The 23,237-nt window shown below is 51.0% G+C and overlaps 1 protein-coding gene across 1 annotated transcript; it reads left to right on the plus strand.

Moving 5' to 3' along the window:
- Positions 1 to 245: 245 nt before the first annotated feature.
- Positions 246 to 20,933, plus strand: LOC311512545 (SLAM family member 8-like). The gene is made up of 8 exons (XM_084613810.1): positions 246 to 423; positions 1,123 to 2,818; positions 11,556 to 11,894; positions 13,054 to 13,347; positions 14,041 to 14,160; positions 14,765 to 14,853; positions 17,034 to 17,158; positions 18,598 to 20,933. The coding sequence occupies exons 2-7, from the start codon at positions 2,602 to 2,604 to the stop codon at positions 17,148 to 17,150; spliced, it is 1,176 nt and encodes a 391-aa protein (XP_084469936.1). The 5' UTR covers positions 246 to 423; positions 1,123 to 2,601; the 3' UTR covers positions 17,151 to 17,158; positions 18,598 to 20,933.
- Positions 20,934 to 23,237: the final 2,304 nt, after the last annotated feature.

A 23,237-nucleotide genomic window follows, 5' to 3' on the forward strand; every position in this document is an offset into this window, starting at 1 on the left:
CACTTCCTTTCTTTCAGCCAGCTCTTTGCTACCGAGGGCCAGGATTATTATTAGCTAGTTTCTCCCCTCCTGGAAAATGTCAGCAGAAAGGGGGCGGAAATCCTTTTCAGCAGAAAACGGAGACATTTTTTGTTGGAGCCTGAAATACGTGTGGTCCTGGACTGGGAAAATATTTGTTCTTTGAGTTTCTCGGGGCTCTGATGAAAAACGTTTCTAGGATGGCAGATGCTTTCTGCCAAAATTTACATGGAGTCGAAAACCCAAATTCCAGCAAAAAAAGAGGAGTAGAAGGAAAACTTTCAACCAGCCCTGTTTAGTGTCCCCCTTTCATAGGGAAAATGAGGCAAAGCAACTGGCTCACAAATCATTGGCAGAATCAGGATTCGAACCCAGGAGCCCTGACTCAGGGTCAGATCCTCCAAGGTACGTAGGCACCTAACTGCTGTTGATTTTAAGGATCTGGGTCTCATTGCCTACTGCCTTATCCATTGGACACCCTTCCCCCCCAACCTCTTGTTAATACTGATGGTTCTATCTAGTCCAGTGTTTGGTCGTGCTGTGACCCCCTCCTTTTCATTATTGTCCTATTTACTGGCAGTGTTGCTGGATCACATCAGACCAGTGGGCTCGTTCATCCAGTATTGTTCCATAGGTCTGAATATCATCTGGGTGATGCCCGCATGTGGCCATCCTGTTTTTGGTGCTTGCCTCCCTCCATGGCTTCAGCAGCCAGCAACCTCCTTTGGTAAAAGCTGGGCCTGATGCTTTGTCTAAGCAGGAGAGTTTGGGCAGAGTGCTCCTTGCAGATACAAATTTGCAACGCTCCTAAGAGTTAATGGGAATGGCATCCTCCGTGTAGAGAAGACACAGGGCCAGTCTGTGATGAATATAAAGGAGATTCTGACCCAGTCAGACCCTGTGGTTCCCTCTGGCCCCCCAGCTCACAGTGTGTCCTGCCGATTGTGGCCCCACTGAGTCTTGGCCTGGACTGCACAGGGTTGCTGGCTGGACTACATGTCTGTAGGCAGAATTTGGCTCCCTGAACAAGTCTATAATAAAAGCGCTGGTTGCAAATACTTCTCTGTTCTCAAAGTAGCTTGTCTGCCCTCTACTTCCCCACAGACGAGGCGGTTGGAAACTAGCGTTTCAGTTCCAGTCCGCTGCAGGCATCTAGAGCACATCCCACTGACCATTGCTTGGGAGAGGCGTTGGGCCGGATCCACAGCTCGTGTAAATCGGCCTGGGTGCACGGAGGTCAATGGAGACGCTGATCGTTCACATGAGACACCCGGCTCTCAGAGACGGCAGCTCCCAAGCGCATCAGGGAACCAGGTTTGGGGCCTGGCCACAGGTGCATGCATACCCTGGGATCGCTAGGTGCTGAAAACTGGCTAAGTTAAGTGCCTCAGCCCATGGAAAGACTCCCATTGATTGAAGGGAGCCGACTCTCAGGGAAAGACCCTCTATTGACTTCCCTGGGAGTCGAATAAGCCAGCCCAGATTGCCAGCCAGATGGCAGAGCAGCCAGATGGCTTCAGTAGAAGGGGCTGATGCAAACCCCAGTGACTCTTGCACCTGTCGTGGGGAGCAATTCCATCGGCTGCCCTGGGCCAGGCCCTACTTCAATTGTCTGTGGCTCAAGATCCCTTTTTGTTGCTGATGATAATACTTGGTAACAGGCGTCCCAGCCACCTCCCTCCAGAGGATTTCGGATGTCCCCATTCTGTGCCTCAGAACAGCAAGCCAGGTACATAGACGAGCCCAACAGGGGGATATTTCCCTTCTCTGGAACGTGATTCTTTTCACAGGACCACCCTGTTCTCTCCCGCAGCTGCCCAGAGGGCTTTTTCAGCCCCCAGTGGAATTGATTTAGTCAGTCGCACTCAATCAGTGTGGAGATCTCTTGGCTCCCCTCAGGCTTGGAGGCTGCGGGGCCTCGGTGGGCCCAGGTCTCTGCCACCCTGTGTCTTGTGCCCTTCTTTAGACCTCTGTAAAGTGGGTGTAAAGCGCCACCAGCTTAGAAGGGTGGTGAGACCATTGCGCTGCGGCAAATGACTTCACAGCGACAGCGGCCCTGGATCTTTGGCCTTTGTCTTCAGTCATCCCAGGATCCTGCAGGATTCTCAGTTCTTCCTACAAAGTCCTTTCGTCCAGCTCCTCCCAGGTCCCATGGGAGATCGGGGGCGAGACCCCTTTCAGGGTCAGAGTCTTTCGCTCCCATTGACGTCAATGTGAGCTGAAGGTTCTCAGCACTGCCCAGGATCGAGCCCTGGGTTCCTTCATTCTTGGGGTTTCCCTGTGGATCCTTGTTTAGGGCTGATCGACACACAGACATAGTTAAACCCGTGCACAGGCCAGACCTTAGATTTGGAGACAATGTCCTAGGAATGCCCCTAGCCCAAGGGGGATTTGAATCTGGGGAGGTGACGATTTAATTGTCCTGATGTAAGATTCCGTAACGAGCCAGGACATCAATACTTGGGTATAAGCAAGCACTCAACAGCCTGGCAGAAGGGCCATGTTGCAAATCCAGCCGTCAGAGAAGCAGTTATGATTTTTTGTACACACTGACCTGTGCCCTGCATACTCTCTCGTGTACCAATGGATAATCAGTTAATTAATAATGGTGCTAAGCTCCTGGATACACAGACCCCTAGAGGGTGTGCCATGATGCAGTGTTGCTCCTCCCCATCTCCCAGCATCTGCTTCTGCTATCAGGATCAGCGGAGACACCCAGAGAGTGGTGAAGACATGGAGGTGTCCAGCAAAAAACCCTCTCTCCCTTTATTGCTAGTGACGCTGATCAGCCTTTCTCCAGGTAGGTGAACCAGAACTGGTTTAAATTCTACGCACACAGGGCAGAGTCTGGCACAAGGACAAAGGAATACTATAATGTCAGAAAGTATAGCAAAGAGCAGGAGACTGAAGGGAGAACCAGCTGGTATATTTTTCCCCATAGTAAATTGTTTTCAATGCATTTATGGCAGCTTTCTATGCATTTTTTCAGATTGGATAGTTATTGCATGTTAAATTAATGCGAGTGGAATATCAAAGATATATTAATAGAGGTGTAACAGTTCTCTAGACCAATTTATTTTCACCCACTGCAGATTTGTTGCTAGATATTTTCCAGAGTGTTATCTAATCCAGTTGATTGTGTGGTGTTGGTTTTTTTTAAGAATTTATAACTGTATCACCGAAGAAATAAAGGATGCTGACAATCGGGATTTCTTCCTTAGGTTGTTGATTTTCAGGTGTCTGAAGAAAGGAGGTTAGTCTCTGCAAATTTATCATCTGATTTTTATCAACAGCTCATGAACGTTACGGGCCAGGTGCCCAGCTGGTGTAAACTGCTGTAGACCCACTGAACCCAGTGCAGCTTTGCCATTTTATATCAGCTGAGAGCTTGGGCTCTTATGTAGAGCAAGACAGAAGAACCTCCGTTAATTCTCACTTTGCTAATCCACAGATCTAATAATTCTCACCAAAGCCACAGTTCTAGAGAAACCATTTAATAGCAGAGACAGAGCAGCAGAGAGATCTTGTTCCTAAAACTTGCTGTTTTTACAAAATACGCTGCTGCAAAACATAATGTCACCATTTTTTTAAAGAAAGGATGCTTGTCTCAACCCCCAGGTTCATGATTCTGCCGTGCAGATAAGGAAGATGAAAGGACATTTCTCATGATGTAGCTCTTCCCGATTGCTCTCTTTGTTCTCCTCTGTCTGCACAATTGTGTAGGACAAAGGTCTGGTGTAACGATGAGCTGCCACCAAAAATGGGTTAGCACTGAACAAACGCAGATCCAAAATATCTCTCAACAACTGCACGTCCCTGCTGTGATTTGATTAGACCGAAATTGGACTGATCCACGTACAAAATACACCATGATCACTTGCTTCAAATCAGTGATAATTCTTAACTACATCTGTCATAAATATAAAAGGAAGGGTAAATACCTTTAAAATCCCTCCTGGCCGGAGGAAAAACCCTTTCATCTGTAAAGGGTTAAGAAGCTAGGATAACCTCGCTGGTACCTGACCCAAATGACCAATGAGGAGACAAGATACTTTCAAAGCTGGGGGGGGGGGGGACAAAGATTCTTTCTGTCTGTGTGATGTTTTGCAGGGAACAGAACAGGAATAGAGTCTTAGAATTTAGTAAGTAATCTAGCTAGAGATGTGTTAGATTCTGTTTTGTTTAAATGGCTGTTTTGTTAAAATAAGCTGTGCTGAATGGAATGTAGATTCCTGTTTTTGTGTCTTTTTGTAACTTAAGGTTTTGCCTAGAGGGATTCTCTATGTTTTGAATCTAATTACCCCGTAAGGTATTTACCATCCTGATTTTACAGAGGTGATTCTTTTTACTTTTTCTTCTATTAAAATTCTTCTTTTAAGAAACTGATTGCTTTTTTATTGTTCTTAAGATCCAAAGGTTTGGGTCTGTGTTCACCTATGCAAATTGGTGAGGATTTTTATCAAGCCTTCCCCAGGAAAGGGGGTGTAAGGTTTGGGGAGGATTTTGGGGGGAAAGACATCTCCAAGCGGGCTCTTTCCCTGTTATATATTTGTTAGATGCTTGGTGGTGGCAGCAATAATGTCCAAGGGCAAAAGGTAAAATAGGTTGTGCCTTGGGGAAGTTTTAACCTAAGCTGGTAAAAATAAGCTTAGGGGGTTTTTCATGCAGGTCCCCACATCTGTACCCTAGAGTTCAGAGTGGGGAAGGAACCTTGACAACATCCTACATCTATCTCTATCTCTCATCATTATTCAGTGGTCTTTCCCATCTATTTATCTATCCTGCCATCTGATCTATCTATCTATCTTAAAGTTTCCTGTGGCACCATAGCATTTATGCTTCTCCCCTTCAACTCGTAGACCTTTCTGTTATGATCCACTCTTCCCCCACGAGCAGCCAGCTTTTCGCAGTTTGAGACCAGGGATTTACCAAGATTAACCTGTTCCAAACAACTTCTGGGTAAACAGGATAAAAATCGCACCACGCTGACAAACTCAGGAAATTATTTCATTGTAGCAAAGTCACCCAGCCATGGTGGCTTTCCAACCCATCATTTCCTAAAACTACCCTGAACAATGGTGCAGAAGCAGCAAACGGAAACAGAACAGCTGAGACCAAATATGTGGCTATGGAACGGTTGCCTTTTCTAAAGAACAAGTCAGGATCATGGCAAGCCCCACACATCAGCCGAGCTACTGGCCTCTGGTAAACTGGCCTGACAACAGATGAGGACAATGGGAAAAATTTTGGGTGGTTCTGCGCCAAGCCGCTAATGTATGTGGCTGTACCAGTTGCTAGTATGTGCAGAGTTTTGCTGAGATCTTGATGAACATCCCTAAAATTAAATACAGTTGGAAGCATTAATAAAGCCAAGTATTCCAGAGATGAGGAAGGATGGTCCAGTGGTTAGCACCCTAGCCTGAAACTTTCATTCATATATTTTAAGGCCAAAAAGGTGCATTTTGATCATCTAGTCTGGCCACAAGACCGAGGATTTCACCCAATTTTCCCCAGTCAAATTGTGTTTGACCTCGGAGAGCCAATTCCCTGCTCGGCCACAACCTTCCTGTGTGAGGCTTAGTCTATCCGTGCCTCAGTTTCCCCATATGTAAAACAGGGGTACCAACCCTCCCCTACCTCAGAGGGATGTTGTGAGAATAAATAAATTAAAAATGTGAGGCACTCAGGTGCTACCGTTGCAGGGGCTGCTGCATCCAGGAATAGAGCAGTATCCTATTACATAGTTTGCAAGCCTTCGAGTAAAGCCACCAAGTAAAGCATGGTGTTTACTGAGCTCTGCGTTGTAGAAGCCAGCCAGAGAAGTAGCATGCATGTAGCTAGGCCTGGTGTGTTCATGTGTGTTGGGTAGACACGGTTAGTTGAGCCCCAGCTGGGCCTAGGTGGTTAATACATGTTTTTTTTGTTTGTTTGTTGTGGAAACATCAAAGGAAACACACCTGGGGCCACAGAAGTACCTGATACAGGCAGGTGCAGGTCGGCTGTCAGAGCTTTCAAGTTGTGGAACTGTCCCAAGAGTCTGGAAATACTGATGAGGCAAATTAACTTGAAGTAGGATTTTGGGGCCTCGTCTACCTTCCTGGGTGGGGGTTCATGGCAAATGGCCCCCAGCCAAAGCCAACTCGCTTTGTGCTGCCTGTTGACCGCTGACAAAGGCCCCCGTTCAGGGAAGTGCCGTGGGTGAAACCCAGGTCCCCGTTCAAGTCAATGGGATCTGTGTGTGGGACTTGGATTTTATCCAGAGACCAGGATTTTCAAAAGGTCTCAGCACTCACAAATCAGGCTAGATGGTCAGTTACGTACCTTGGCTCTCCAGGGCGCGCTGTGCCCTCTGGAGAGTCCAGCCCCAGTTGTAAGTGCTGAGCGCTGGGACATCTGGCCCTGAGCTCTGGAGAAAATCTGACCCTTTAGCACGTGCTTAGTGACTTTCCTGAGTCAGGACCAGACATTACAGGTTAGCACCCTAACCACCAGGCACTGTACAATTACTGTAAACCTGCTAGCCTGACACAGGTGACATGCAAGAGGAGCTAAATCACAGGAAAGCCACAAGAGTTTTAAAGCACAGATTTAAAAAAAAAGAAAATCAAAGGACGCCTCAGACAAATAGCAAAAAGAAAAGGAGGACTTGTGGCACCTTAGAGACTAACCCATTTATTTGAGCATGAGCTTTCTAGCTCACGAAAGCTCATGCTCAAATAAATGGGTTAGTCTCTAAGGTGCCACAAGTCCTCCTGTTCTTTTTGCGAATACAGACTAACAGGGCTGCTACTCTGAAATCAGACAAATAGGATCAGCATAACAAAAGCCCCACGGATGCTGAGCACTTCTTATGCAGAGCTGTGTACAAAGCAATGCAAAGAGGCAGCTTGTAATGTGGGCTGCGGGAAGGTTTATAGGAAGTAAACTCTCTGATGTTGGTATTTAATCTTCTTTAATACACAGGCACAGCTGTTTCTTCTCCACATCCACTCTGGCGACGGGAGAAGGGAAATCATGGCTTGTGGGACTAGGTTTAAATTCAGTAACATGGCACCTTTCATCCCAAAGATTTAACACGTTAAAGCCGGAGATCATTTTGCCCACCTCTGGGGTGGGGTAGGGCAGCTGTTTAACAGCACCCAGCAACATTATACAAGAGGATGTGAAACAAGACTGTAGCCAAGCTGGAATTTAGTCAGGGCACCAGGGTTAAAACTGTAAATCATAAGTACTTTCCTGGCCCCCCATCACCTTAATATCTGGGCACCTCAAAATCATTAATGGATTTGTCCTCACCAAACCGCTGTGAAGCAGGGCAGTGCTACTTACCTCATTTTACAGATGGGGAAACTGAGGCACAGAGCAATGTAGGCCCATGTTGTCAAAGGTATTTAGACACCTGTGATTTCAGTGAGAGTTAGGCACCTAAATACCTCTGAAGATCTGAGCCTAAATGTGAGCTGTAGCTTACGAAAGCTTATGCTCAAATAAATTGGTTAGTCTCTAAGGTGCCACAAGTCCTCCTTTTCTTTCTGCGAATACAGACTAACACGGCTGTTACTCTGAAACAGGAAGCCTGGCATCCTGTGTCATAGCTGCTTCCCTAACCACTGGGGCGACCCTTGCAATGAATGCCACATCCCATTGCACCCCCCTACCCCTTGGTCTTCCCCCCTCCCTGTTTCCCCTTCCCCTTTTCCCTCGATTCTTGGTAACAGGCGTTGGGCCTGGGGGTCGGCATGATCACCCCCAGCTGGGAAGGGGCCAGGTGACTACCTGATGTGCACCTGATGCCTATAAAGGCTGAAAGAGCAGAGGGCTCTGGTTCTGGTGGGAGCCTTTCCTGAGCTGGGGCAATAGGCCAACAGCCTACAGCACCTTCCCTTCCATCCAGGACTGGATGAGAACAGACCTGGTCAGCTTTTAAAATCAGATTGGAGGTGTGGTATTAAACAGCTGCCCTCTTCTACCCCAGAGGTGGCTGCATTTTGGTGGTGGGTGAAATGATCCCTTTCTATAGATGGTTTTTGTTAACCCCATAAGGGACCATTCTGACATGGAGTCTGACCTGCAGAGCACAGCCTGGGAACCTCACCCAGTGCCTCCTGCCTCCATCTTATAACTCCTGGCTGAGCTAGAGTATAGCTTGGAGGAGCTAGCCAATCCAGTTTGCAAACCCCTTTGGGATCCTAAAGGGTGAAAGGTGTTGGCTATTGTTTACCCAGGGCCAAATTTGCTGCTGTTGTAAATCAGACTATTCCCATAGCAATCAATGGAGCAATGCTGATGGATATCCTCTGGGTATTGGGGGCTCCTATTCACTTCAATAAAGTGAAGCTAATCTACACCATGTGGACCTATGCCCCAGCTGAGTCCAAGGAAGGCTTTGCCTCCGCAAAGACATCTGAGCTGGCCCGCTATCATTCTTCACCCAGGGTGAAACTCCCCTGCACTGCACACACGTGCCTGCGTCAACACAGTTTGAAAATGCACCAGATGGTGTGCGGGGGGGGATCCCATGGCCTAATCCCAAAGAAATATCAGATTTCTCAGCAGGCTTTAGTTGGCTTTTAATGAGGCTGGCATTTGTTGTTATAGAAACAAAATATAGAACATTCATTTCCCCTCCCTCCAAGGTGCTTTCAGGGCTAGGCTTTCGCAGAGGATCACACAACCAGACCAGCATGAACTAAAATGTATCTTAATGGTGCATGATGGCCGTGTAGACACACTCCCTGAGCTATTATTCAGCAGGGGGTCTCAGCTTACCAGCTGCTTCGCTGCTGTCAATCTACTAGGGCAAACGAAGAAAGCAAGGTGATGTGGCCATGTTTATGGGGAACCCTTCCCAAAATCTCAGGGGCTGTTGTTCTGATGAGATTCCTGCTTCAATTCTTCTCGACCAAAGCGGTTCTGATGAACGTGGGCTAAAAAGAAACAGCTGAGCTCAGAATCTTCGCCGGTTTCCTTGTCAACAGGAACGTCTTCCTGCAAACGGGAGGCTGGATCTGGGGAAATGCATTACCCTGACCAAATGGTCTCCACTTGTGGCTCTAGCCCTGCAAGCCCTTGATCTCAATGGGGCTGTAATTATTATCTGGCAGCTCCACTCCTGGACCAGGATTCTGCTGTGTTAGGGGCCGGACAAATGCAGAACGAAGACAGTCCGTGCCCCAAGGAGCTCACAGTCCAAGTTCTATGGTCTAGATCATAGAAGTCTAAATGCCATCAAACTTCTATAGGGCAGTCAGGAGCTTAAATATCTTTGTGGCCTATGTGACTATTCACCTGATAACAATTTGCAGGCTCAGGCAAAACTCGTGAAGAGTGAATGTACCCCATGCAAAGGGCCACTACAGAAGGCATAAGTGCCACTTAGCACGCTCTGAAACCCTATGCTGAGAACTCAAGTGGTGCAGCATGCCTTGTGCAAGCCCTCTGCACAGGGAGGCGTTTCCCTTCCTTCTCCGCGTGTGTCTACGCTGCCCTCAGGGTGTGTGATTGTGACCGGAGTCCTGGGGGGGCCCAGCTGTGGTCCCTCAATTAGGGTGAACTGCAAAGAATGGGGCAGACAACCCCCCTAAAGCTGGTGGATAATCCAATACTTAGATTCACCAAGCCAGCATAAAACAGCTTCTTTATTACCTCACTGGTTACTCAGAAGTCCAAACAACACAGTTCCCTTCAAGTGATCCGGTCTCAGGCTGCCATCCAGGTACCCACATCAAATATGATGAAAAATTCTGTCAATCTTATTTCATCATTTAAAAGAAAAGGTTCTCCCAATCCTGAAGGATTGGACACGTCACCTCCCAGGTTAACGAATGTTCCAGATCTTACCCAAATACATACTACAGCCAGTTCTTATTTATACGAAACTAAAATTTATTAAAAAAAAGAGAGAGGATATGGTTAAAAGATCAATATTTACAAAGACATGAGTTCGGTTCACTGAGGTTGAGATTCAGAGCAGAGCTAGTGAGCTTTGTAGGGGCAAAGAGTTCCTTCAGAAATAGGTCATAGGTCATAGTTCAATGTCCAAATCTCATATTCCGGGTGTACCAGCATAACTGGGACCTCACTCTTGCAACTCAGACTTTCCCTGATGAGACGCCTAAGCAGATGTGAGATGACAGAATCATGACCCAAAGATCTTTTATACAATTTCATGTCTTTTGACAAGTTGGAATTCCTCAGGGAACAAAAGGGAATTAGGAAGACTTTGAAGGAGGTCTATCACCGGTACTTAGCTATAGAATTAACATAAGGCCATTTGCTTGTTCCTCCACCATTCACAGGTTTCAGAGTAGCAGCCGTGTTAGTCTGTATTCGCAAAAAGAAAAGGAGGACTTGTGGCACCTTAGAGACTAACCAATTTATTAGAGCATAAGCTTTCGTGAGCTACAGCTCACTTCCTCAGATTCACAGTACATTTCAAAGAGAGATGAATACTGAGATATCCCTTGTTTACAATTCATTTACATGACAGGATGTTCTTTTGATCTCTGAATTATCAGAATACAGTGTAGACAGGGACTGCTGATTAACACACACACCCCCCACCCTCAGATGTTCTTCTTAAACCCTGGATATGTGCTGGAAATGGCCCACCTTGATTATCATACATATTGTAAGGAGAGTGGTCACTTTAGATAAGCTATTACCAGCAGGAGAGTGGGTTTGTGTGTGGGGGGGTGTGTGTGAGAAAACCTGGATTTGTGCTGGAAATGGCCCAACTTGATTATCATACACATTGTAAGGAGAGTGATCACTTTAGATAAGCTATTACCAGCAGGAGAGTGGGGTGGGAGGAGGTATTTTTTCATGCTTTGTGTGTATATAAAAAGATCTTCTACACTTTCCACAGTATGCAGCCGATGAAGTGAGCTGTAGCTCACGAAAGCTTATGCTCAAATAAATTGGTTAGTCTCTAAGGTGCCACACGTCCTCCTTTTCTTGTTGTGAATACAGACTAACACGGCTGCTCCTCTGAAACCTGATTAACATTGTCCACCCTACTCATACATATGTAAGTACACAAAACCACAAACATTATTTCCCCACATATCTTATGATGGTTATTTATTTGGCCGGATGTTTAACCCTTTCTAGCCACGTGTCACAGAGGCGTTTCCCTTCCCTCTCAGCTTGTGTCTATGCTGCCCTCAGGGTGTGTGATTGTGGCAGGTGTAGACGGATCCACTTTAATCTTGCTTGCTCATGCATCAATAGCAGGGAAGCCGCAGCACCGTAGGCTGTGCAAGCCCCCCGGGACACTGAGTACACAGGTAGCTAGCCAGTACCTGAGCTAGCTAGATTAGAGCTAGGGTGGGCATGTCTGTCTGCTGCAAATGCACCCCTGAGCTGCAGCCTAGACATAACCTGATGAGCTACTGAGAGCACACAGAGATGCAGCCTGGAAGGGAAATTTAGCAAACTAAAAACCCTGCTTCGATTTGCCTCCTTTCTGCTGCTTTTCTGTTTATCTTGTGACACGCTAGAAGGCTGTAACATTTCTGCCTTGCCCTCTTTCTTAGATATCCTGGTTGCCCAAGCACCGACTCCCCGCCACCTGGTGAATGGGACTCTGGGAGGATCGGTCGTGCTGTCTGTGGATCTATCCCCCGGGAAAAAAGTGAAAAAAATCGAATGGAGCTTTAAGGCTGGGACAGGTGCGACGATCCAGCTGGCTGAGTTCAATGGGGAGAAGTTTGAGCGACCGGATCCCAGCGACAGATTTCAGCAGAGGCTAGAAATGTACGAGACCTCGCTGAGGATCAAGGCTCTGGAGCTGGGCGATAGCGGAGTTTATGAGGCCCGGGTTAAGATCGTACCAGCAACTGTGGAGGATCAGGCCTTTCTCCTCACGGTCTATGGTAAGTGCTGACAAATCGCTATTTAACGGCGTTTCCAGGAGTACACAGTGCCTGAAGCTCTGATAGTAACAGTAATCCCTCACTCTTTCCATTTGTAGATCTCAAAGCAATTTACAATAGAGGTCAGTAGCATTACCCCCATTTTGCAGATGGGGAAACTGAGGCACAGGGCAGGGACACACCTTAGGTCACCCAGCAGGAGAGGGGCAGAATCAGGAATAGACCCCAAGTCTTCTGAGCCCCAGTTCAGTGCTCGATCCACTAGGCCACACTGCCAAATGATTTTGTGCACCTGGGGTGAAATTCTCCCCTGTGCAGAGGGGCCAGCACGGGGTCTATGCACCTATTAAGGTTCAATAAAGGTTTTAAGCAGCATATAACCCCAGTCCTAGCTCCCTGCATGTGCCTTAATTTTACCCAGGATGCTCAAAGTCAAAGCTTCAGCCACACCCACCACTTCCAGCCTCTCCCCTCCCCCCACAGCTACCACCCCCCTCCAATGACTCCCCCTCCCAACGTTGAGCACAGGAAAGCCAGTGCTGTCAAACAATGTTACCGCAATTCTCACCCTCGCTGGCATGGCTCTTAAAGCCCCAGCTGCTGGAATCAAGAGACTGCATGAGAATCTCAGCTTTCCTTTCTAAAAAATATTTCTCATCCTGGTTGCAGAGAGAAGCTAGAAATGGTGACGGGAGTGACGCCAAAGGCAAGGAAAGTGTGTGGTTTGGCTTCAAAACCCTCTGGCTTAAAAATCATCTTCCTTGCTTGAGGGCTTGACTCGTGATTTTTTTTCAAGGTTGGGGGCTGGTAATACAGAGTCCTGCAGAGAGATTCAGCTCCAAGATTATGGCGTGTGCCTGGTGGGGGTTTTACTGTATGGATAAAACAGGGTCAACCTCACCTTCTCCTGTAGACCAGCTCTAAGGTGGCCCGTCTCCTGGACCGTGCTGTTTAGCTACACTCAGAACTCCTGCATTCCGAGGAATTTCTGCCTCACTAAGGGCGCGCTCAGTCACATTCTTCCCTTCTGGAACTTCCAACCTGCCCTGGGTCGGGGTCGGGGTGAACGGGGTGTCGGGGCTCCGAGCAGCAGGGATCAGCTGTCACGGTGACCGGAGCGGATCCGATTCCTCTGAATGTCGCTTGTCTTTCAACACAGAGCCCGTGCCGCAGCCCCGGATCCGGAGTCAGCTGCTCGCCAGCACGCTGGAGGGGTGCAACGTCACGCTGCAATGCCAGGGCTCGGGGAAGGGAAATGTGAGCATCTCCTGGGGGAAAGGGAACCCAGTCCAAGAGCTGGATCCGGCTCGGCACCAGCTCTCCCCTGATGGCAGGACGCTCCAGCTGTCTGTGCTGCCCAGCTCCCGGAATGCCACCTACACCTGCACGGTCAGCAACCCCGTGGATCAGAAGATCGTCTCCTTCGACCTGCAGAGCATCTGCCGCAGTGGAGGTGAGGGGCTTGTGGCCTGTCTCTGTGTTGATGGCAACACTTGATGCTTTGGTTCAGGGAGAGAGTGCGGTCTAGTGGTTAGGTCACCAGCTTGGGACTCGAGAGACCTCACTTTTATTCCCAGCTCGGCCATTAACCTGCTAGGTGGCCTTGGTCCAGCCACTTCCCCCCCATGCCTCAGTTTCCCTGTCTGTAGAAATGAGGGACGATCCCGCCGCTCTACCTCACTGCGGTGTCCTGATGCTACGTTCGCTTATGCTGCCCAGAGGCTATGGGGATGGGAGACGCAGATCTAATGAGGGGCATGAGGAGTTGCCTAAGAAACACTGCCCCGTTTGCTACACAGCGTAGAAAGGGACTGCGTTCCTCAGGGGATTTGGGTATCAAACGGGTCGTTGGTTTGTATCCAGCTCAGTCATTGTTGGGTCTGGTTACTCTTCAGAGGGGCCCCATGTGAACAAATAACACCCCCATGACTGGGAGCAAATGGCCTTGCTGGGCGTAGAGTCTGAAGTCCCCTTCTCACCATGGGTCTGTCCCACAGCCACTGAAGGTTCCCTTTCAGCTCAGGCCCCATGAGCGGCGGCATCTGTTTCAGCTGCGGCCTGATGGCTAGGGGACGTTAAGCCCTGGCTCTTCATTACCCCCAAGCCCTGGCGGGATGCCGCTAACCTCCAGCCTCTGCCATTCCAGATGCAGACGCGTCCTTCTCGAAGCCAGGGTACATTGTGCTGACTTTCTTCCTGTTAGTGCTAAGCCTTGGGACTGCGGTCTGGTGTTGGCGGATGAACAACGAGAAGTCAGCTGACCCAGGTAAGGAAAGCCCTTTCCAGCCCATCGCTTGCACCAGGGCTGGACTCTGCTGTGATGTCTGAACTAGAGCCCTGCAGCAGGACTGGGATCCCGCAGGATGCGCTGCCGTAATAGCAGGATTAAATAATAGTCCTGTGCAGGGCTCTGATCTGAACTCTCTTCTGCAAAGGAGGCTAGAATCTGGCTTTTTTTTTTTTTTTGAATGAGCGCAGAGACTCTCCCGTAATCACATGACTCCAGGAGCTGCGGCTTAAAGAAACATACCAACTACCGCGAGGCTCATGATAAACTCATGAGAGTTGGCCACGGGGAGAATAGGCCCAATGCCCGTCATATTCAAGGCCTTAACCCCTTTTTCATTATGATCCAAATGTACCCAGGATTCAGCATCTTAGCATCAAACATGCCTGATTGTGTCTTCTCTGGAGAAGGACTCGCATGATTCCCTGCCCGTGATTTTGTGGGGGTGGCTCTGTGGATTTGGATCTGTGCAGGGCTCAGCTCACGAGAGATGTGAGGCGCAAGTGGCAAAGATCCCGACGCTCCGGGCTGCTTGGAACTTGGTTTTTCTCGCTTCTCTCTTAACCTCATGCTCTTTCCTTAGCTGCCACCCCCACGGGCCCAGTGGAAGAAAGTCCGTCTGACCCACAGTACACTGAGATCTTGAGGAGTCCCCCAGAAGGTAATGACCAGGTGAGTGCTCTGAGTTGAGGTTATCCAGCAGCCTTCCCCACCAAGCACTGCCTTGTGCAGAGGGATGGCCGGGGCTCTTTCATTAGACATTAGCAATAAGTGATGCAGCAGGCAGGGCTGTAGGAAAGAGATCCTCCCTCTAGATGCCTCGCCCTTTGTGTGTTTGGACTGTGATCTCTCTAGGGGAAGGGATTCTGACGTCCTCTTTAAACTTCCTTCTTGTGGCAGCTCCAGGAAGTTACATCCTCTTGCTACGGCCACCAGGTTCTGCTGTTTTGCCCAGCAGAAATGATCACTTCTGTCAATCACGAGCTGCCTGGCCCAAGGAGGAGAGGGAGTAGCGGGTGGGCTCTTTCTCTCTTTGACACGTGCATTGCTCCTTTCTGTCCATTGTGTCGCTCTTCTGTCTGGGTGTGGCTGCTCTTTGCTGGGTGTGGGTGTGTGTGTCTCCTCTGGGGAGCATCAGGCTCTGCACCCGGGGAGGCGTGCGTAAGCATCTGCATGACTTCTCTCTCGGCTGGGTTGTGTGTGTGCGTGATGCTCCTGTGTGCTGCACACCGTTCCCCTGTCTGGTTTGTGCATCTCCTCTGGGGCTGTAGCTGTCATTCGGGTGTGCGTAGAGCTTCTCTGTGTGTTGCTCCATTCTGGGGGCCGGGGCTGTCTTTCTAATGGGTGCATGTGTCCTTTCTGGAAGGGGGTTGCTCTCTCTGCGGTGTGTATGTCTCTTCTCTTCCCTTTGGAAGTGTGATCTCCCCTGGGTGTGTACGTTTGCACCTTTGTACCTCGCTGGGGGTACCCTTGTATGTCTCTTGTTTGGCTCTTATTTGGGCTGCCCCTGTCTCCCTCCCGTCCACACACAACCCTCTCTCCTGAGTTCAGTGGTGCTTTCAAACCTGCGCTGCTGGCTCCACGGGGGGTGGGTTAGAGCCAGGGTGTTGCTTTCACTCAGGCCGGTCCCCCACCCGCTTTGCGGCATGGCTGCAGGCTACGGCCCACCTAGCCCTCCAGTGCCTTCCCACAATCCCCTACATGCCCAGCAGGACGGACAAGTTCTCCCACAAACCACTGGGAAAGAATCAGAGCGACTGGGCGCACGGCAATGCTAAGAGCCGGGGGATCTGCCCCCAGAAGTCCTAGCGGGGTGGGTGGGGGAGTGCAAGCACCAGTGAAGACTCAGTAAGATGGGCAGGGCTTTGCAGGGTGGCTGCTCAGAGCCGGGCGAGGCTAACCCGGCTGTGCTGTGCGGTGAAGAGTGACCCTAGGAGCCTGCAGTGTGTCGTCCTACACCACATCCGCACTGTCCTGTTTATTGCTCCTTGCTTAGGTGTAAGGAGGGGAGCAGGCCAGCCGGCCATCTGCCTGTGTTTGCACATGGAGGAGCCCTTCAGGCAGGCACTGCACATGTGGGCAATGTGAAGAGCCCCTTCCCCCCCCCCACATCTTTGTCTATACACTGATGGAGAGGCCAGGAGTCCCAAGGGTTCAGATGCATCCTGTCTCGCAAAGCAGGGTGGAAGCTACCCAGTGGTCTTTGCTGACAGCAGAAGTATAAGGCACTATGGGATCCGTGCCTCCAGGATCCCAGAATGCACTGGTGCAGCCACCGGTTGGCATGCTGCACCAAGACAGTGTTGTGTGAATGGGAACCCCGCTGCCCAACTGTGCCACGTCTCCCTCTAGTGACTGGTATGCAGAGGATAACAACCTACTACTGCTATTGGTTAACAGTGTCGCTCCTTTAGCCCAAGCTGATGTGGTTTGTGCTTCTTGAGGCTGAAGGTGCTGGGTTTATCCCTGCTGATGACCCATGGTGGGGTCTTCACAGACAGATCAAACCATTGCAAGGACTGAGGACCAAACACTTCATACAAACAATGTTCCTACCAGGGTTTCCTCATTTAGCGTAGAGGTTTGAGTTTGGAGGTGTGAGATTAAGCCATGTCCACTGCTGCAAGGGTAACAGCACTGTGTGTCATGTCCCGCTCTGGTCTGCCTAGAGGATAACAACCTACAACTGTTACCAGGTAATGGAGTTGCTCTGCTAGTTCAGGTGGTAGAAGTCTGTGCTCTGGCACGTTCAACCCTTGCTGATTTTGGAGGAGAATTTTTACCAAATTCATCTGCTGAGAAAATGGCTTGCAAAGTCCTCCCCATAACAAACGTGTCTGCTTTTGTTTCAGGCCCTACGTCACCTGGAAAATAACACAGAGCGGAGCCCACAGAAAGAGCCTTTAATCACCACAATCTACGACCAGCTCCAAAGGACCCCCGAGAATACATCCGAGGAGGTCACATAGGCCCCCAGGTGAGGGAGACGCTGCTTTCTGTCCATGTGTTTAAAGACGTGGCCAAGGGACAGCTTGGGGGATGGGAGGATCTGGAAAGGTTTGGAGCGTAGGCTGGATTCAGATAAAGCATCCAGGAGTTGAGATGCTCTCCCACAGCTGCTGCTGTTTACCCAGAACTGGACATTTTGGGAATAATAACATAGTGCCGAGCTGTTCCAGAGCGTTTCTCGTCCATAGGTCTCAATGCACTTTAGAAAGGAGGTCAGGATCCTTATGCCCATTTCACTGATGGGAAAACTGAGGCACAGAGCGAGTCAGTGACTTGCCAAGCAGGCCAGAGGCAGAGTCAGGGATAAAACCGAGATCTCCTGAGTCCCAGCCCAATGCTCTATCCGCTAGGCCACACTGTCTCCTCCAAAGGGCCACATCTCAAGGGGCTGGCCTTGTCTGTAACCAAAGTCACAGTGGCTTAATTTAAACTGCTTGAAAAACTGATTTAGTTAAACCAATGCAAGCCCCTGAGTGGATGCTCTTAATTCATTTTAAATCCAGTTTGTCGATTTAGCTGAATGGGATGAGGAACTGACGAACGAACTCATTCACAAACCAGATTCAAATCAGATTACGAGCGTCCACACAGGGAGCTAGCACCCATTTAACTGAACTGGTTGCAAATCAGTCCTTTCCTCAAATCGCTGCAGCACTGAAGATGGACAAGGCCTTTGCTTTGACCCAAATTTCAGAAGCGGCCTGTGTCCTGGAATGGGGCAAGTGTTGGGTCCCAGCGGGAGGTGCTGGATTTTCAAGAGAGCTCAGCACTTGGCATCTCCCGTTGGGAAAATGGAAACGTCTCCTCACTTCTTGAAAATAATGGAGACTCCCCTCCTCGCTTGCTGAGGACAATGGGTCTGGCTGAGTGTGGGGAGCTCTTGAAAACCTGGCCAGCAGAGCCTGGATTTCAGAGGTGCTGAGCCCCAGCACCTTCCACCGACTGCAGAGAGACGGATGGAGGGAGAGAAGAGTACAGACCCTCCCGTCCCACCTGGCTGATCACCCCATCTCCTTCACAGGCAGGCTGGGATGGGGCCAGGGGGGCTGGAACAATTTGTATTGTTGGGGTGCTGAGAGCCATTGAACCAAACTGTAAACCATGTACATGACGGAAACCACTTCAAACCAGGGGGTGTGGCAGTGGTTCCAGCACCTCTGAGTGGGGACGAGAAAGAGAACAATAAAAAGAGCCACTTCTGGGAGCGTAGGAATAGGCGTACTGCGAGGGGCAAGGTCATCAGCTGCTGTACCTCAGTGTAGCTCTGGGGAGAGGTGCTGTTTTGCACCAGCTGAGAATCTGGGCCCGTCTGATCAGTCATTTCATGCCGATGCTTTAGGATACAGAGGCGGTGGGGTGGGGGAGGCATGCTGGCCAGGTGCTGAGCCCTTCTCTCTTTCCCCCCAGGAACCAGATGTGGTGGCGTATCAGAGCTTACCAAGGGCTTTGAAGTGCACCGTGTGCCCCACTCAAACTCTGTAGCTGAACGGTCTCAGTTCCACCCACAAACCCCAATGGAAGAAGACACCTTCTCCAGCTCCGGAGCCCGCCTTGCGACGCTTCCCCACCCCCGCGTTGTTTCAGAACCTCGTGTGTGAAGCCCTCAGCAACTGTTTTGGGAAGGAGGAACCTGAGTGAAGGCGGAGGAGCAGACTCTGGGAGGGAACAGGAGCCTGTGTTTCCATGGTTGGTGCACTGGCCTCCAGCAGGGGCAGAATCCCGCCATCCACTGAGGAGCGGAGGGTGGTGAGAGGGCACGTGCCACGGTGCAAAATGGCCCGTGCCAAGAAGGAAACCGCTCACGTCTGAGCCTGGCCCGCTAGCTGCATGACTGTGGAGAAGCAACGTCGGAAAATGGGCTCCCCCGGGATGGAGGCATCCTTCTGGCTGTGTGATGCTGCAGGGCTGTGGGCTGTGAGGGACTTGGATGCACCATGTATTTATTTATCTATTCCGTTTGATAATGCTAGCCCTGCAAGGTCGATGTACATGTGACTGAGACATTGGATCCAGGGGCCTGTTCTCTTTGTGATCCTTGGAGGAAGGGAAGTTTTCTAAAGTAGAAATAGGAACAGATGGTGCTGTGCCTTGCAGGGAGGGGAACTATAGGGGGGGAGAGGAAGGTAGGAGGGTGTCTGAATTAGTGACTGACTGAGGGTACTGGGGATTGACTGAGTAAAGGGCAGTCAGATTGCAGTTTGCCGCAAAACATTCTGGATCCTGTGGAAGAAATAAAAGCAAAATTTCCCTGCATGCCAAATACCACAAGGCAGAAAGGCGCAGGGGCAAAGCCACACGTAGCCGGCAGAAAAGCAGCACAGAATATCAAGCTCGCAGCAGGCTCTTCCCAGGGCTATTCTGGCTGAGACTGGGGCGGGAAGGTGTTGAGGAAGATCCGGGGAGCTGAGGGTGACTTGGCAGAAGTGATATTAATGAGAGACAAACTGACCGGGTTAAAGAGTCAGGGCTAGATTCTGCCACTCTCGCCTTCACCTGCTGGGATCGCTAGGATTGCTCGGAGCAAGGTGCCACTGAAAGTGAGCCAGGGCGGTAGAACCTGGCCGTGGGGAAGGCCCTGAAGCTCAAGCTGAGGGGCACAAGCTGCAGGTCAGAGCTGAGCCCTGCCATGAGCAACCTCAAGAAAGAATCGGAGTCGGGAGTCTGTTTCCAGCCCTTCCTGCCCCCCAGAGCAATTCAATAAGTTACTGCAGTCACTGAAAGGGAGCATGTGTCCGCTTACTTATAGGGGTAATGTCTAGGGTGGGGTGCCCCGAGATCTGGAAGGTCTTACTTTTCCCCCTTACACCCCTACTTGGCCAAGGAAGAGAAGGACACAGTCTAGCAGGAGGGAATTACCGGGAGGGACAATGAGCGTGTCTTGTATTGGCCTGAAGATGCTACACAGGATGGTGGTTCCCTGTAGAGGTGAATGGCAGAGGTGTGGGTGTTAGAGAGGGGTAGCTAGCCCCACGGTGTTCTGTTACTGGGCGCCTGGCCTTGCTGTCACTACATCAAAGGGGTAATTGTGATTTGGCATCTGTACCACCCCCCTGCTGTTCACAGCACTCACACCATGGAAACCCTCTCCGAGAGCTGCTAAGCAACCCTCAGACATTAAAGGACCTGGAAGATCAGCACAAAGTGGCCCTGTGTTCCAGGAAAGTTCCCCTTTAAGTTCAGAGAAGCTCTTCAGAGGAGAAATCATCAAAAGCCCAAAAATCTTTCAGGGGCCGGGGGGGAGGAAAAGAAAACCTGCTGCCGGATTTGGTTGGGCAGCTGGGATCAGGATTGTTAGGCTCTCTAGTGACACATGCAAGATGGGGAGAGTTGGGCAGCCCACGGTGATCCCGGACCCACCTCCCACACACTAACTGGGAAAAGCTCTGGTGGGGGAAGGCAGCGTTGGTCTAGTGCTTGGAGGATTGCTGTGCTTCCTTTCTCCTGTCTGTCCTGTCTATTGACACTGGGGATTGACTGTCTAGTCGAGCAGAGCCTCGGCCCTCATCTCAGTGGGCGACTCCAGGCCTTCTTGTAATATAACTGAAAACAGAGCAGGAGCCTCTCTTGGGAAATCCGACAGTGGTTTCTGTGTGTGGAGAAGTAGCCCCCTCCGCTGAAGTGTTTCCAAGTCTGCTTTTGCCCTGGCTTCAGTCTCCGGTTAGATTAGTCTGTCCAATAAAGCATCGGATGATTTGTGCTATTTTCATGTAAATATAAGGAAATGTATGCAAATTTACAACCAACCGCTGTGGGTTTTTTCTGATGGTGGGAGCGGGCAATGGGCCTTTGCATGATGGGTGGGACCCCAGTAGGGTTTGGAGCTCTTTGGGCCTGTTCTCCTGAAGCAGCGAGCTCCTGCACCTGCGGTGGATGGCGACAGATGCTGCTTTCACCCCCTTGGCCGGAGAATAGTGGGGTGTTCGGAACGGGGGGCTGATCAGGGAGTGTCTCTTGACCCTGCTATTTCCTCTGATGTGCGAACCAAAATGCTCAGGGATTCCAGCGCTGAGAAAAGAGAACTTGGTCTCTCCTTGCTTCCCTCTTTCTTTTGTGCATCCCGCGCCAACCAGGGAAAGCTGGGTCCTTACCTGCTTTCGCAGGGGGAGGGGAGAAGCAGCAATGCCCAGACACCCCAGTGACAGTCACAGCCAGCGCCATGCTAGCTTCAGGGTAGGAGCCGCCCGACGCCATTCCCGTTCACCAACGGGTGACGAGTGGGGACGGGCTCTCCGGAGCTTGCCTCCTGTTTTCGGTGGCTTGCCTCATTACACACAAGCTCAGCAGGGCAGAGCAGCGTCTCCCCCCAGTGATTTCCCCCTTTCAAGTCCCAAACCCAACCTCGATGGCCCCTGCTCCTGACCGTTCCTGCCCCCTTCTTCCTGTATGCTACGCTAGCCTGGCCTACGCTCACCTGCCCAACCAACCCTTTGCCAGTCCTCTCGCTCCCGGAGGAGCCGGGGGGTCATCTCTCGCTCTCCTGTTTGGTGTGGGGGTTTGTGCCTCTGAGGTGACCCCCTCTGTCTTGGAACATGGAGTACTCCCTGAAATCCTGACGGGATGCCTGCCCCCACTCTGCTCCCCACCCTTGGGGCCCCCCAGGGACATGACCCAATGGCAGTTTTGAAATCGCCTCAGTTGGGTCCCAACATGGTCCCCCAATGGCTACAAGGGAAGTTTACTCCTAGGCCCTTGGTCTCACCTGGCAGCACCAGAACTCTGTGCTGTGGGGCCCCTCTGGGTCCTCTGCCGGCCACCCTGCTGTGCCGTGGGTCCCCTGTGGGCGTCGGCGCGTTGAACCTTCCCTGCCCAATGTCTTGGTGACAGAGGCAGCTCCCAGGCCACTCTCCGCTCCATCCTGGCTTGGCTGGTTTCAACACCTGCCACCCCTGCTCTCCCCTCCTCGCCTCCCAGCACACACCCTCCCGGGGACGAGCCAGTGGCCCAGCACAGGGACCGATGGGCCGGAGAGCCCATGAGGGGTCGTCTGCTGCAGCCCGGCCGAGGACACAGCCGCTGTGAGGAGACGCCAAGCGAAGCAGGCAGCAGCTACAATAAAGAAGCCGAAGACCTGAGGCCGCTACCCACGGGTGAGCAGGTTGGGTCCAACCATCGAATAGCCACAGGAAACTAGGGAAGTGAGAGCAGTGCACGCTGCAGGGGTCTGCAGACTCGGGGGGGGGGGGGGTGGAGTTGCTGCAAACAGCTGGCACGCCTGGGCTGCAGGGCCACGGACAGGACCAGGAGTGGGTAAAAGAGCCTCAGACAACAGCAAGTTTAGGCTTGAAATTAGGCGAAGGTTTCTAACCGTCAGAGGAGTGAGGGTCTGGAACAACCTCCCAAGGTGAGCCGGGGGGGGGGGGGGGGCAAAAAATCTAACTGGCTTCAAGACTGAGTTTGAGAAGTTTATGGAGGGGGTGGTAGGATGGGACTGCCCACAATGGCATGTAGCCGCAAATATCTCCAATGTCCGGAGATGGGACACTAGACGGGGAGGCCCCGGAGTTACTACAGAGAATTCTTTCCCAGGTGTCCGGCTGGTGGGTCTCGCCCACATGCTCAGGGTCCAACTGAGCACCAGATTTGGGGTCAGGAAGGAATTTTCCTGAGGTCAGATTGACTGAGACCCTGTGGGTTTTACGCCTTCCTCTGCAGCCTGGGGCACGGGTCATTTGCAGGTTTAATCTAGTGTGGATGGCAGCGTCTCTGGAAGGTGAAGTTGTTAAGTCATGCTGTGAGGAGTTCAGTGACTCAGGCGGTGAGGGGTCTGTTACAGGAGAGGGTGGGGGAGGTTCTGTGGCCTGCGATGGGCAGGAGGTCAGACTAGGATCATAATGGTCCCTTCTGCTTTAGAGCAGGGGCACCAGAACAGGGGGTCAGGGGGCCATGCCCCCCCCCACACTTTTAAAGGTGCAAGGGCGATACCTGCCCACTTTTTACCGGCCCTAAGGGTGAGTGATGGGCGGAGGGGTGGAGAGGAGTGAGCAGGGGGCGGGAGCCACGGTTTGGGTGACTGTGGCCCCTCCCCCCCCACACTTTTAGGGTGCTTC

This window comes from Lepidochelys olivacea (assembly GCF_965140295.1).
Source record: "Lepidochelys olivacea isolate rLepOli2 genome assembly, chromosome: 24".
In the NCBI taxonomy this organism is placed as follows: domain Eukaryota; kingdom Metazoa; phylum Chordata; order Testudines; family Cheloniidae; genus Lepidochelys; species Lepidochelys olivacea.